Source organism: Manacus vitellinus, unplaced genomic scaffold (genome assembly GCF_001715985.3).
Source record: "Manacus vitellinus isolate BGI_N305 unplaced genomic scaffold, ASM171598v3 scaffold_48_pilon, whole genome shotgun sequence".
NCBI classification, from domain to species: Eukaryota; Metazoa; Chordata; class Aves; order Passeriformes; family Pipridae; genus Manacus; species Manacus vitellinus.
In genome coordinates, this window is record NW_021940593.1 from 4,253,206 (window position 1) to 4,268,653 (window position 15,448).

The 15,448-nt window shown below is 44.0% G+C and overlaps 1 protein-coding gene across 1 annotated transcript in view; it reads left to right on the plus strand.

Moving 5' to 3' along the window:
• Positions 1–15,448, plus strand: part of PCDH15 (protocadherin related 15) — a 217,673-nt gene that overhangs the window by 35,499 nt on the left and 166,726 nt on the right. Inside the window, exons 6-7 of the mRNA XM_029962595.1 lie at positions 3,586–3,694; positions 7,874–7,986. Coding sequence (XP_029818455.1) covers positions 3,586–3,694; positions 7,874–7,986 — 222 coding nt within the window. The remainder of the gene's footprint in view (positions 1–3,585; positions 3,695–7,873; positions 7,987–15,448) is intronic.

Below are 15,448 nucleotides of genomic sequence, written 5' to 3' on the forward strand. Positions count from 1 at the left end.
AGCCCAGGTTGCTCCAAGCCCCGTCCAACCTGGCCTTGGACACTTCCAGGGATCCAGGGGCAGCCACAGCTTCTCTGGGCAACCTGGGCCAGGGCCTCCCCACCCTCACAAGGGAAGGATTTCTTCCCAATATCCAAAGCACTTTGAAGCAGGAAATTCCATAGCACAAGTTCACAGGAATCCCTCTTGCCTTCATTTAGAAACCCATCTGCTCTTGGCCTCGTGACTCTTAACTTGCCTTAACTCCATAACCTCTCTGAAGGCCACGACTTTCTGCAGGGCCTGCAAGTCATCCCACTTGGAGAAAGTGCTGCCACAGGGACACATCAGAGTTCTTCCATGATGAACACAAAAGAAAGGAAAAAAATTGGGGTTTGTGCTACTCCCTTATTCTCTCTGAGCTTTTTTTTTTAAAATTTAGTATTATTTTTCCTTGATCATGTCCTGGCCTTACAGACTCCCTGGCAGGTTCCCCATCTGTTTGAAGAAGGATTTTTTTAAAAATGTAATATTTCTCATAACATTTGCAATTTGGGCTGTGGGTTCTGGTTTTTGGCCTGCCCAGTGCTGTGCTGTGCCACGTTGAAACCCCTGGAAGTCTCTTAATCTCCGAGCCAATAACTGAGAGATCTTTTCCCTAATGAGGAAAAAGTAAGTAAATTACTGCATATTTTGCCACAGAACTGACAAGTTCTCCTGGCTTGTTTGTTTTTTAATCACCTGCTTCTGCCAGAGCTTGTGAACCCTTTTATGTTCCTCTCTTGGAAGAGGCTGGTTTTTGAGGGCCGTCTGTTCATTCCGAGTGATGTTCCTGCCCCGCTGTGTCTCCCTGCTCCCTTTCCTTGCATCTTTTTAAGCCTCTCTCAATAAACTCCCCCCCCCCACCAGCTTTTGTTTTGCCTCTGAGTGTCCTTAGGCACTCGTGGGCCCCTCAGACATTTCACTCTTTCACTGCTCTGTTTTCCCTCCTTTTAATAAGCTTCCACTTCCTCAGGAAGCTCCTCTTCCAGGCTGAGAACGACCCTTGTAGAGGATTTTTTGGCCTCTTGCAGGAATGTTGGATATCTGTGTAAGGATCATAGTTATTCCAAAGCATGTTTTGACTGCAGTTTTTTAAAAATCATTATTTTTGATTAAAAGCATATGTACACCTTCCAAAGCTTCCTATGTGTACTTTGGAAAATTTATTAACGTGCTTTTACACATTTATTAACATACTTCATGGCTGCCTCTTTGGTTTGTTATGTTTTCAGAGTTCTAATTTATAAATCTGAATGAAATACTTGCATTATCTATGGATTATTTAAACAATATGAAAGTACCTTGAGTTTTGCTTCAAAGGCACATCAGCCTATTTGATTCAAAACAGCCTTAAATTATAAAGTTGGGACTGTTCAGCCTGGAGAGAAGAAGGTTTTGTGGAGACTTCCCAGAAACATTCTGATATCTGAAGGCTTACAGGGAAGCTGAAGAGGGAGAGTTCATCAGGAACTGGAGTGACAGGACAAGAGGAAATGGCATCAAACTGAAAGAGAGGAAATTTAGGTCAGATATGGGGGAAAAACTGCTCCCTGTGAGGGTGGGGAGGCCCTGGCACAGGTTGCCCAGAGAAGCTGTGGCTGCCTAACCTCCATCCCTGCAAAGTGCCCCAAGCCAGTGGATCGGCTTGAGAGCAAAGCCTGGGCTAGTGACAGTGTCCCTGCCCATGCAGGGGTGGAATGAGACGAACTTGATGGAATTCCTTCCAACCCAAACCATCCGGATTTTATCAATTCTTTGCCTAAACATTTCGCGCAGATGGATGACTGATCTATGGACACGGGTATCTTCTAGCACGTCGTGAGGTGGCCCCATTCCAGTACAGGTACGTTTGGAAAACACAACTATATGGGATAGTCCAAGAACTGTAATTGATTCCGCTTTTAATTCTGGTTTCTTATGCTTCATTTCTTAAAAACTTCTTTGTGTTCCAACTGAAGTGCCTGTTGGTTCTGAGACAGCCGATAATAGGGTGGCAGCAATGTATAAATGTCTTTCTTCTGTCAACTAGAACAGAAAGCTGCTTCCAGCCCGCCTGCTCTTCTTTTGGGGCTCTCTGGACGGACAACATCCAGCAACTCCATGTTCCGTGCTGAACAAGCTGTTCCCAGGGCTGGAGCAGCTCTGCAGGGGGGTCTCCCCTGAGGGGCAGAGGGGCAGAATCCCCCCCTGCCCTGCTGCCCACGCTGGGGGATCAGCCCAGGGCACGGGGGGTTTCTGGGCCGGGGCAGGTCCAGCCTCTGCCCCACCAGCACCCCCAGGGCCTTCTGCCTGGGCTGCTCCATCTGCTCATCCCCAGCCTGGATTGATCCTGGGGGTTGCCAGAGAAAGCACTGAAGGCTTTGTCTGTCAATCCAGTCTCCAGGAGTAACCCCAGAGCTGCCATTCCCAACTCTGAAAGAGCAGTTCCAGTGACCTTGGCTGCTTAACCAACTAGAAGTGCAGCCACCCATGGATGTGTTTGCCCCACTCTTGCATCCCCTTGGAATGTTTACTTGCATGGCAAAAATGTTTAATGATCTCTGTGAAAAACCAGATGCCTTTTTTTTCCCCACATACAACTAGTTCTGGCACCCTCTGCTTTGCACAGCTCCAACTTTCCGTGTTCTGCAAGAGGGAACTTGAAATTTAGCATAGGAATAGGAATGAGACAAGTCCACACTTGGCCAAATTTTGGCACAGCCTTCAGAAATCCACCTGCTGAGAGCTGGAAGGAATCTGTGAGAGCTTTAGTGATGCCTGATGATAAAACTAGAGGGAAAAGGGGTGAGCCAGGAGGAGGAGCCCAAGCCAGGAATGGGGGTGAGGCAGTTTTCCCTTTCCACTTTGGACTCTTTGAAGAATTAAACTCTTAAAAGCATAATGTGGTGAGCTCAAAATAGGCAGAAAGAAAGAGAGAAGATATATTTGACATCTGTTTGAATTTTTAAAATGCTTTAGGACTGCATAAAAGTTAAATGTCAAGAGAAGAGACTGGGTATAAAACTGACCAAGACTGAAATGCTATTTTTAAATTTATAGATCACTTGGGCTTCAAGTGATCTCAGAAAAACCTCCATCAGAGTTAAAAACACACTCACAACAAAACCAATCCCATTTGCTGAGGATAGTTTTAAACTCACCATTGCCCAGAGAAGCTGTGGCTGCCCCTGGATCCCTGGAAGTGTCCAAGGCCAGGTTGAATGGGGCTGGGAGCAACCTGGGCTAGTGGGAGGTGTCCCTGCCCATGGCAGGGGGTTGGAGTCTGTTGATCTTTAAGGTCCCTTCCAACCCAAACCATTCTGGGATTCTTTGCTTAATTTCCTCAAAGATCTATCACAAAGGTGTTTCTCAAAGAAAGGAGGTTGCTTTAGAAATGTATGGGTTGCCTACTTAATTTTTATTTAAAAAGAGCCTGGCGCTGTAAGTATCCCCTTAATTATGAGGGTTTTTTTCTCCTCTAGTTTCAGCAAATATCCTTTCCAGTGAGATGTTTTTGTGCTAAACCTGCAGATCTGCCTGCTGGCTTTCTAATTTCTCTGTTTCCAATCTGATTTTTCATTTCAGGCCCGTGTGAATCCCATCAGTGTCACTCCACCCATCCAGGCCATAGATCAGGACCGAAACATCCAGCCTCCTTCCGATCGACCGGGCATCCTCTATTCCATCCTAGTTGGTTGGTGTCTGCTCCTCTTCTATCCCTCACAATCAGTCTCTTTGTTATGGCCAGCCACAGAAAGATTGCCTGGGAGAGTGGAAACGTAATAGAAATTCCTGTTGTGGTCAGTGGGATGTTTGAAATCGTTGTTCTACCTGCTTGTGTTTAACTGCCATGGAGAAGTTTATTTCAGATGGGTGTTTATTATTATTTATTCAGATTGAAGCCATAATTGTCTTGTTTAGTGAATGGGGCAACACAGCAAGTGAAAGGAGAGAGACTGAGTTCTCATAGCTCTGCTGGAGTGTGTTTTTCATTCACAGGCCCAATAGAAGAGGCTAAAGAAAGGCAATTAGAGCAGGTTTCATCCCAAAAGGCTCCTGGCACAGAGCAGCTTAAAAGGGCTTACTGCATCCACCTCCAGTTGTGCTGCCTGTGAGCTGGTGTGCTTTCCCTTGTAGTTTAATGTTTGTTTAGTTGTTTATGCTGTTTTCTGGCCATGTTTTTTGTTTTCCTGCTGCTTCCCTGGGCCTGGCACTTGTTGCAGTCACTCTGCTTGTAGGCTGTGATAAGGGAATGGCCTGAGGGTGGTTGGCAGCTGCAGTGCCCCACCTGCCCTGCTCTTCCCAAAGTCCACACGCTGACTTGGGAGGCATCTCTGTGGGATTTGAAGAGGGGGTGTTTTGTGGAATCACATCTTTGTGGTGTTTCCTGAGTTAAACTGCAGCTCCATGGTTTTCTCCCCCAGGGGGAGGTGCAAGTAAAGATTTTAATGAGCACCTGGTGCACCTTTGCTCGTCATAAAACAAAAGCTGCTTCTGTATCACAGAACCACAGCTGAGTTCAGCCTCCTCCTGGAGCACAATTGGATTTTTTGGGGGAAACCATGGATTCCTTTGGGCTGCACCTGGATCCAAATCTGGCAGACCAAGCAATGAGTCCTCTCCCAGCAAAGCTGCTCTGGGAGGAGATTGGGAGCCATTCTTAGAGTAAATCCTGGGTGGATTTATGTCTGCAAATGGACTTGGCTTAGTTAGGCTTGGCTGATCAGCAGCTCTGCTGTGACAGCTCTGCCCCAGTGCCACGGTTAGGCCAGTTTTTTGAAGTTCTTTGCAGAACTGACAAAGCTCTTCAAGAGTGAAATTATTAAAGATTGTGTTTCACTGACCTGGGATATTGTTGATATAGGAGTGACTGTTTTGACCTCCAAGAAATAATTCAGGATGATGTCTTCCAGCAGTTTGGTTGGGTTTGGGGAATTCTTCAATGGACAGGCTCTTCCTTTTTTCCTTCTTTCTTTTATCCTTCTTTCTTTTTTCCTTCTCTTTTCTTACTGTTTTTACTTCTTTCTTTTTTCCTTGGTTTCCCTCCTTTTTTCTTCCTTTTACTTTCTTTCCTCATTTTTTCTGTCTTTCTTTTCTTCTTTCTTTCTTTTCTTCTTTCCTTCTTTTCTTCTTTCCTTTCTTTCCTTCCTCTCCTTCTTTCCTTCTTCTTTCTTTCCTTTTTTCTTTCCTTCCTCCCTCCCTCCTTTCTTGCTTCCTTATCTTTTCTTTTTTCCCTCATTCTTTCCCCCCTCTCTTTTCCTTCTTTCCATTTTTATCTTTTTTTTTCCTTTTCTTTCTTTTTTCTCTCCCTTCCCCTCTCTTATTTTTTTCTGTTCTCTTGTTCTGGTTTTCTTTTTTTTTTTTTAAAACCTTCTTATTTTTTCCCCCTTAGTCTTCCAGCGTATTTCTTCTTAGATTTTAAGCCTGCCTTCATCTTTGCCAGGATTGCAGTGCTATTTATATTTTAGCCTCAGAAAATATTAAGTAGTTTCACAGGAAAAAGGCCTTGCAGGTATTTCTTGTTACGTGGATTTAGTAACTTGCTTTAGTTCTAAATGTACTTCTTAATATCTTTGGATTTGGCTTTTTTTAAACACTGCAAGGTTTGAACTGTGACCATAGAATGAGGAATTTGGCTACTTACTGAATATGAGAATGATTTTGAAGTTGATTTTATTTGACTGTTCTATTTGGTTCTTCTTTTCCCCTGTTTTCATCCCCCCATTCACACCTCTACAAATCCTGGCCTGTGCTTTGGGCACTGTGGATTTCCAATGTTTAACATTTGGAAACGTGATATTTGGAATATTTTTTTTGTAATGCACTAATTTTTCTCCTCCTTCACTTTCAGGAACATTAATTAATTTATTTGGGCCTTGCAGTAGAGCCACATATGGTGCCTGGACATATCAAGTGTGAAGCAAACCCACCTCCCCTTATTTTTATTAGTAATACCATTTTTACTAATAAATTTTACTATATTTACTAGTAACTTACTAGTAAAATATTATTTTTATGAGTAATTTTAAGCCTTTTTTTATCCTCTGGGGCTGGTCTTTGAGAAAAGATAAATTTTCCTTTAAATTGCCAGCTTCTGACCCTGGAACTGTCTCTGTGATTTCTGCTGCCAGTTTGCACAAGTGGCTGTTTTATTTGGTTGATATTTTAACTAAAGAGCCACAAAACCCCTCCAGCATTTTTGGGGAGCTCCTCTCCATCCCCGTGTGCTCCCTGATGCCTTTGGAATCACTGTGTCCCACAAAACCCCTCCTCTGGCTCCAAGAAAAGAAAACTCCTCCCCTCCATAATTTCCTCCTTCAGGAAACCTCTTCTTTTCTACTTTGGAATTTAGTCCTTAATATCTTGATTTTTTTTTTTTAACTTCAGCATCAGCCCTGGTGATGTGAAGCCTCTAAGACCACAGCAGTCTGTTACCTGCCAAAAACTGGGAGCTCCTGCTGGGTGCCTTGTGCTCTTAAAGAATTAGATGAATTAATTAGGAGCTGAATTTAAAAGGCAGGACTTAGAACTTGAAGCTCTGCATTGATGGTGGTGGTGTAGTAGAAAGAATAATCCACAGTAGTTCTTCTGCTGCTTTCTGGGTCGATGACATATGTGTATATCAAGATAGTCACAGAAAAAAAACCATATATATATATGTATACACTATATATATATATAATTTATATATCTGGCAACTGGTTGTCATTTGAGGAGCTGCAAATGAAATTATTGCCCATGAAGTCTGGACAGTGATCCATCTCCTGAGGCAGCTTCTGGCTTTCTAAGAGCAGTTTCTAACCATTCCTCTTGAAAGGTGAACACATAGCAGCACCATTTATCAGGAAAGTGCTCTTTTCTTGTGTTGAATCTTCTGCCCTGTTGTGCTTCAATCCTGGCTGGATTGAGGATTTGGCATGGCAAGGTTTGTTTGGCTCTCATGGCTCAGGGCACTTCCTGGGACGTTCATCCCACGAGCCAGGAGCGCTTTCTGCCCCTCAGCTGCTGCACAGGACTGTTCCCAGACCTAAAATCCTCCAGAGCTTAGGTTTATAATCGGTGTTTTGGTTTCCTGGGATGCTCTCCCAACACTGCCAAGCTGGGAGGTGCCAGAGTTTGTGCTGTGTGTCAACACTGTGGCTCTCTGAGCCCTTTGGTACCAATGCTTTGAGTATTGGAGCCCTTTGGTGCCATTTCTTTGAGAGTCACGTGGCTCTCGATCCCAGCAGCTGAGTCCTTCCCTCCTCCCGTGTCTGCCTGGCTCCAGCAGGAGCCCTTCGGAAGGTTTTTGGGCTGCAGGTGCCAGACCCAGCAGGGTAATGGCTGTGCCAGCCTTTCAGGGCCCTTGCTCAATCCCCATGACATCCCACATCTACTCAGACTCTGATGCCTCCACTGGTTTGGAGACTATCCTGCAAATCCCCAGCCATGAGGACACCATTTCCAGCTGGCAGTAAATGGAAGCTCTTTCATCTGGTGCCTCCTCCCTGATGAGAAACTTCATTTCTTAGAAGGATTTCTAAAATGGCCCGTGTGTTTTTATATTGTACAATTATAATTTATGCTATTACCTATATATATTACTTCTATGCTATTAATAATGCTCCTGTTGTTATCAAGCACTTGGGGATTCCCAGTTGAGAAGAATCTTCGTGGTCAGGGACAGCAGGGACATAATGGTAATATTAAACACAGTGGTAATATTAAACACATAGCTTAGTAGTATCCTAAAGCTCCATGTACACATGATGCAATATTTTATCCTTACAATAACAGGATTAGGTTTTGTTCCTTTGATGACTAATGAGTAAAATAAATACATTGTTGAACTAAACCTTTCAGATTTATTCAAACCTCAATGTCTTTCTTGCAGGTACCCCTGAGGATTATCCACAGTATTTCCATATGAATCTCACAACAGCTGAACTGACACTCCTCAAGCCAATAAATAGGGATTTACACCAGAAGTTTGACTTGGTTATTAAGGTAATTTGGGCTGAATTCATCTTTCTATATTCTTTTGAGAACGAAAAACCCTGAAGAAAATGTGGGGTGGGCTTACTTGTCTTTCCTGCAGTGCTCTCTTCTCATTTTTAGCCTGTCAGGCATCATTTAACACCATCAAGGGGAACAAGGGTGTGAAGTATTTGAGAAAAGGGAATGAATCATGGCAGAGTCCCAACAGTTCATGTTATATTGTATTAACAAACTAAGTATCACTTGTCTGTTTGCTTTTTATGGCTCCTGAGAATGCATTTGGTTTCTGTTTCACGTGTTCCTGTGCTGAAGGTTCATAGAGGTGCAGATAAGGGTGTGAGTAGTGAATATTCACAGGATCCCAGGATGGGTCAGGCTGGAAGGGACCACAGTGGGGAGCTGGTCCCACCTCCCTGCTCCAGCAGGGCCAGCCCAGAGCACAGGGCACAGGAGTGTGTCCAGACAGCTCTGGAATAGCCCCAGGGAGGACACTCCACCCCCTCTCTGCTCTCTCTTCAGGGCTGGGGCACTGCCCAGCCAACAAGTTCTTCCTCCTGTCCAGCTGGAACTTCCTGGCCATCAGTTCCTGCCCATTCCTCTTGTCTTATACTGGGAGCAAGGACAACAAAAAAAATCATCTCCACATCTTGTAGCAATTTTGTGGAGGGGTTTCTTGGTTTAGTGTTGGTTTTGTTTTGTTCAGGTTAGATTCAAAATAAGGCAGCTCAGTCCAGAGCTCTGCTACTGAATAGAAAGAAAGCTCCTGAAACAAAACCAGTGCTGAGCTCAATCAGCTCCTGTTAATGGGAAAAGCCACAAACCATTCCCCATCCCTGGAAGGGTTCCAGGCCAGGTTGGACAGGGCTTGGAGGAACCTGGTCTCAGCATGTCTTTCAACATGCATCTTCCCCTGGTTACTGAGTCCCAGCTCTGCACATGTAAAATACAGTCAGAATTTGCTACTTTCTTTGCCAATTTGAGGATTAAGAGGAGAAGAATAGGAGGTGACAATATCAATGTTTGACTTGTTAAATGTACTAAGCTGTTAATTTTACTTTGAACAAAATTGTACAAAGCTGAAAGCTTTGCTGTAGGTGGGGTTTGCACCAGGCTGCAAAAATCAGTGCAGTAAAGATGGTGGCAGTGAGAACAGAGCAGAGTTACATTGGATTCTTTTGGAGAGAGTCTGGACCTGACCCTGGAGTTGTTGTCTAATGACAGAAAAATCAAGGTTTTGTTCTGTTTATTCATAGCTGGAAGGGCAAATAAAAGAGAAAGGAATCTCTGCAGTCTTGTAGTAGAGCACTATTGTGTATCTATCAGGGCATTCCATGGAGAAAAAAGAGCATGCTTTCAAACTGCACCATATTTAAACACATATTTAAATACTTAGTAGTATCAAATTTATTTCTAAACACAAATGTTCAACTCATACAGGTAGTTTGGATTGGAAGGGACCTTAAAGACCATCTAGTTCCAACCCTCTGCCATAGGCAGGGATGCCACCCACTATCCAAATACAGTGGTAATAAGTTTGTTAATATACAGGTCCTTTCTGTATCTCCTGAGGAACTGAGCTGTGAGTACAGTAGGACAGAAGATGAAACAAGATTGCAGCTCATAACAGTGTTGAATAACTTGGCACCTCTTTAAATACTGTGTTGATTTCCTCCCTTGGTTGATTTTGAATGCAGCAAAGTACAAAGCTGGTGCATGCTGACAGTGAAATCATTTGGGATTGGATTCCTTGATAAAAATCTATTTTGGGCCTTACTTCCTCTTCTGGAGTTCTGCTGTCACTGGGACAGATGTGGAAATTTGGGTGAATTAACATCTAAATAAATGGAGAGGGACTTTTCCCAAGGGTGTGTTAGAGATACAAGGGGGAATGGCTTACCACTGCCAGAGGGCAGGGATAGATGGGATATTGGGAAAAAATTGTTCCCTGTGAGGGTGGGGAGGCCCTGGCACAGGTTGCCAGAGAAGCTGTGGCTGCCCCTGGATCCCTGGAAGTGTCCAAGGCCAGGTTGGAGCAACCTGGACTAGTGGGAGGTGTCCCTGCCCATGGCAGGGGGTGGAACAAGATGGGCTTTAAGGTCCCTTCCAGCCCAAACCATTCTAAATATAGAATTCTAAACGTACTAAGAAATGACAGGTTAAAGCCCTGGAGCACTTTGATTTCCAAAATCCAGCAGCCAGGTACAGTAGCACAACACACCAATTACAGCCACCCCTTACCCTGCTCTGGTGGGGCATCTCCTGAGCCTAAATGGCCCCTTTGGTTGTTGATGGCACTGTTTATAGGCACTGCTGGTTCATGTTGCTGTGCTGTAGGTGCAGTCAGGGGGACAATAAGGGAAAGGATCAGTCTGTAAGAATGACAGTGTGCCACCAGCTAGAATAATAAAAGTTTTCATGCTGTGCTGTTCAGGGCCCTTTTGAACTGCTGTGATGTCTCAGGCTTGTACCAAATCAAACCTTCAGATTCTTGTGTTACTCGTTCTCCAGTTTTCATTTCTCGCAGCGTTGGAGTTGTTGGATCTGATTCTGTTTTATCTGTGTGATGTTTCCCTTCAAACAGAAAATACACTGGTTTTTGCAGCACTCACAAAATTTAATCTTTAAAATATTCCCTCTCATGTGAGGAGATCAATTTTTTTTTTTTCCTGTTAAGTTATTATGGAAAAGAGTGAAATGGAAAAGGTGGTTAAGTCAATACATGAATATTTCAATGCAGGAAGGAAGGTGGGCAGGAAATGGGTGTGCTCACCTGTGGGACAAAAATTGGATTGCTGATAAATTTTGAATTCTCAAATAGGGAGACAATGGAAAAAACTAAATATCTTAATAAGAAATGCTGGTTTTCAGCCTCTGTACTATCTCCAGAATATAATAGATGATAAGCAAGGAGAAAAACTGTTTTGTCCTCCTGTGGCACTTCCATTCCCTGCCAAGCAATGTGGGCTTTTACAAAAGAAGGTGTGGATTTTTTTGGGTGTCCCATTGAAATTTCCATGTTTCATCAGCAAGGCTGCCACACTGTGTGGATTTAGAACCTTTAAACTGAAAGGGCTTCCAGTGTTAATAATCCTGTAATTAAAATTAGATACACATGACCATTGCACTGTAGACATGAGACTGTGTTCTTGTTACCAGCTCTAAAAAGTGTTAGTGAGGTTTTATTTATTTTTAAAGCATGTATAACATGAAACCAAAAGGAGAATTAATCAAATTTTGATGCATTTGGATCCTTTCCTCTTGGAACTTGGGTTATTTATCAATCAGACAAAATCTAAGCTGGCAGTTCTATTATAATCAATTTGCAAAGAGGATGGGCTGCTGAAGGCTGGATGTGCTTACACAGCCTGTGAAACCTAATTCCTGGAATTGCTGCACTCCAGAGAATTTACCACATCTGTAAGAAACCAGATTTTGCTGAACTTGCTGCGCATCAGGTGAGAGAGCAGAGGACTGTTTTGTTGATCTCATGGGGGCACCTGGGCACAGGGGAAATGAAGTTAATAATGTAGTTTTAGAGTAGGTTTGCATAGAGCCTGTATGGTATTAAACCACTGTCCGCTGTATTTAATTGTATTAGGGAAATTGAAAAGGATTTATGTAAATTGGGCATCTCAAAAAAAAAAAAAATCAAATTAGATTAAAAAAAAGGGGGAGAAGGGAAGGAGGAAAGAAGTTTCCCAGCTTCAAATAACATTTGTAGGCTGACTTTTTAATAAGACTTCTACTCGAAACCAAGAGTTTTATGGTTCTTAGGGAATAGACTCTCACAACCTGGTCTTGTGGGAGGTGTCCCTGCCCAAGGCAGGGGGTTGGAATGCCATGAGCACTAAGGCCCTTCCAACCCAAACCACTCTGGAATTCTATGAAAAAGGGGTTTTTGGTGCTTTCCCTGCAGTTTTGGGAAGAGAAGTGTCTGTGCCACAGAGATGCAGATTATTTTGAAGGATATCCTTACAAGAGGATTTTCTGTGTCCCAGGGACCTCTCTGTGCCATCCCCACGAGGTGCCTCTGCCAGGCTGTCCTTGACCCAGGGTCAGATAACACCATGGAGACACTTCTACAGTGGGATTGCATTTCCCTGTTGTTCAGGTGGTGACAGAAGGTCAGACTTTGAAATTCCAGTGTCACCAGGAAATTGGTTTGTGGGCCCACTCTGCAGGAAGTGAGGGGGAACTCTCCTGTAAAATTCTGTTTACTCTGGAATTTTTACTGGCTGGAATTTTTGAACAGAGTGGGATTTAGAATCTTTAGAAGGTTTTCCCCTGCTGAATTGTCAGGTTGTTATATAGGCTGACATTAGACACAGTGAGTAAGTCAGGTGTACTTGCTGTGAGCATTTCTGCGAGACTGAGTAGCAGCCAGACCAAATTCCAAGTTAATCAGGGAAAATTGTGAGTGAACTCGGCTTCATGCATAAGATGCCATTTGCAGTGACAGTCCTGGGCAGGAATTTGTGTGCCTGTTGTCCTACCCATCCCAAGGAAATGCCTGGGAGCTGGAAACAGCTTCCTCACAAGGGGCACTGGGGGCACAGCTCCAATCTCTGCTCTCTGTGAGCAGGGACAGCACCCAGGGAACAGCTGGAGCTGTGCCAGGGCAGGATCAGGTTGGATCTCAGGGAAAGGTTCTTCCCCCAGAGGGTGGTTGCACTGCCCAGGCTCCCCAGGGCAGTGGGCACAGCCCCAAGGCTACCAGAGCTCCAGGAGGGTTTGGACAACGCTCTGAGGGACAGGGGGGGATTGTTGGGGTGTCTGTGCAGGGCCAGGAGTTGGACTGGATGACCCTTGTGGGTCCCTTCCAGCTCAGGATATTCCATGATTCTGTGATTCCTTTCTTGTGGAGGTGCTTTGGATCAGGGAGATGCTCCCAGAACATGTATCAGCTGTTCCAGTACAGGGAAGCCCTTCACAATGTGCTCAATTTTCCCTGATCTGGATCTCAGCAGAAACAACAGAAAGTGGTGCTCTCCTGCTTCTCCCTTGGGAGATTAATTGGTTTCTCTCTTCCCATTGGGAACTTCATTCATCCCTCCTGTCTGTTGCTCTCGAGGGTGTTGAAAACTTCCCACATTCCATGAAAAGAAGGCCTTGCTTCTGCAACAGCCTCAGGATCAAACTGTGGACAAACATGCACTTTGAAGGCAGGAAATAAAGTACATTTAGCCATGTTCTGGGGGATCTCTTCATCAAACAAAGGCTGTTTTCTGTTCCAAGTGCAGAGGGCAAGGTTAAGACATGATCAGTTTAAAAGCCAGGGAGGTCATGGAGCACAGCAGTGGGATGGAGCCCTTGGCTTTTGAAGAAACTTGGGAATGATCTCAGTGGGTGAAATACTGGAATAAAAAAGCTTGTTATGATCCTGAGGTGTTACAGAGTCATAACACTGCTGAGATTGGCAGGAACCTCTGGAGAATGGCCAGTCCTACCCCCTGCTCAGGATGGGGAGGGAGTATTTGGAAACTCTGCAGCCTCTCTGGGCAACCTGCTGAAGATCCCCACTGCTCTCCCTGTGCCCACCAAGCCATTCATCTCACTGCAGAGACCTGTCAGGGTGGTGGAGCATGAATTGCCCTCATAAACCCATGGGAGTGATGACTCCCAGCCTCCTCCTGGTCCTTCATGTGCTTGGAAATGACTCCCAGAATTATCTGCTCCCCCATGACTTTCCCTAGCACTGAGGGGAGGTTCTGGACTTCCCTGGACCCTCCCTCTTGTCTTTCTTGAAGATACAAGTGACATTTCTTTTGTTCTAGACCTCAGGAACCTTTCAAGTGCAGCAGAGAGGGGTCTTGCAGTGCAGTCAGCCACCCCCCTTAGCATGTGTGAGTGCATCCCACTGAGGTTGGAAAAGCCCTCTGAGATCACCAATTCCACCCATTCCCCAGCACTGCCAAGCCCACCACTAACCCATGTCCCCAAGGGCAACATCTACATGTCTTTTGAGCACTTCCAGAGGTGAAACTTCCAGGGATTGACTGTAGAATTGCAGAAGGACTTTGCAAGACCGAGTGAGTCGGTGATAAAATGGCTGATAAAATAAGGCATGGCTTAAAAATAAAGTGAAACATGTCAGAAAAGATCATCCTGGCCTTCTACTGAGAATGATGGGTTCTGGCTTGTCTTGGGAATGAGATCTTGGCCTTGGAACTGAGCACTGAGTGTGAAGGTTGGCGCAGTGATCCGTGGCTGTCAAAAAAAAAGAGGCAAAATTAGAAATCATTAATGAAGATAGAGAACAGAACAGAGAAAAAAACCACAGCAGTACTGAAGGGATTCAGGTGCACAGCTCTGATCCCTGTCCCAAGAAGGACAGAGCAGAACTGAAGCAGGCTCCTGTCAGGTGAGGAAGGAGGAGGCCGTGGTAGACACCTGTAAAATACAGAGTTCTGAGGGTGAAGAAGAGTCAACAGTTCCCTCTCTCTGGAAATGCTCCAAAGTCCATGGTTTTTGAGATTTAAAAAGTCCTGAATTATCTAACTTTTTTCTTCCCCAGCACCTCAGAAACTTTGTATTTGCAATGTTTGGTTGGTTTTTGCAAGACTGTCAGCCTTCAACTCCTCACACCCTGTTTTGATCTCTTGGCTCTGTGTATCTGGTGACCTGAGTTATCTTTGTTCAGGGTAGCTCCACTTTTCCCCTCTTCCCGTGTATCTTAATGAATATATTTTCTTGCATTTAAGAATTCTTTGCTTTTCTAAGTTTTTGGGTTTCAACTCACAGTGACAAATGAGAAAAAAGAATAAAAGAAGTGTATTTTCATTAAATACTTGCTCAGTCCACTTCCTGACAAGGCCGATATCTCCCACATAATTAGTTTGGTTGAATTGCTGTGCATCTCCTGTAGGTATTAAGTACAATTACTGGTCTTTTAAATTAGCTATTCAAATGTTCATCCCTCAGGTGAACTCAGTATTCAACTAATTCTCTTTGAGACCTCCCTTTTTCTATCCTGTATTTAATCTAGTAATGAGAGTGGATGTAGAATTGAAAATCTGAGTGCAGGGACAGGTTTTGTCTTTGTGAATAAGGAGAGGGGGAAAAAGGGTGCAGAAAACCCAGACCTTTTCCTATCCATTACTAAAATATTGCTTCATATCAGTCTTCAAAATTGTCACACACATATGGAAATAGCAAGTTTTCCTCACCTTTAGCAGCATGGTAAAAGATTTTCTTGCCTTTAGAGTGTTGTCACAGATACACATTAGAAAGACCAGTGATTGTGAGATAAGATTAACCCTAAATTGTGTGTCAGCACTCCCAGAGCAATGAAACTATTAAAATCAATAATGGCTTTGTTCTGTAATGTCTCTTATTGACAGAAATGGCTGTATTTCCTTCCTGCAGTAAACAGGCATCTTTGTTCATGTAAAACTCAAACATCCATCACTTAAAACTTGGCATAACAACTTCGTAGTTGGTGTTTTTCTTTAAGAGAAGGGAAGAAGAAGAA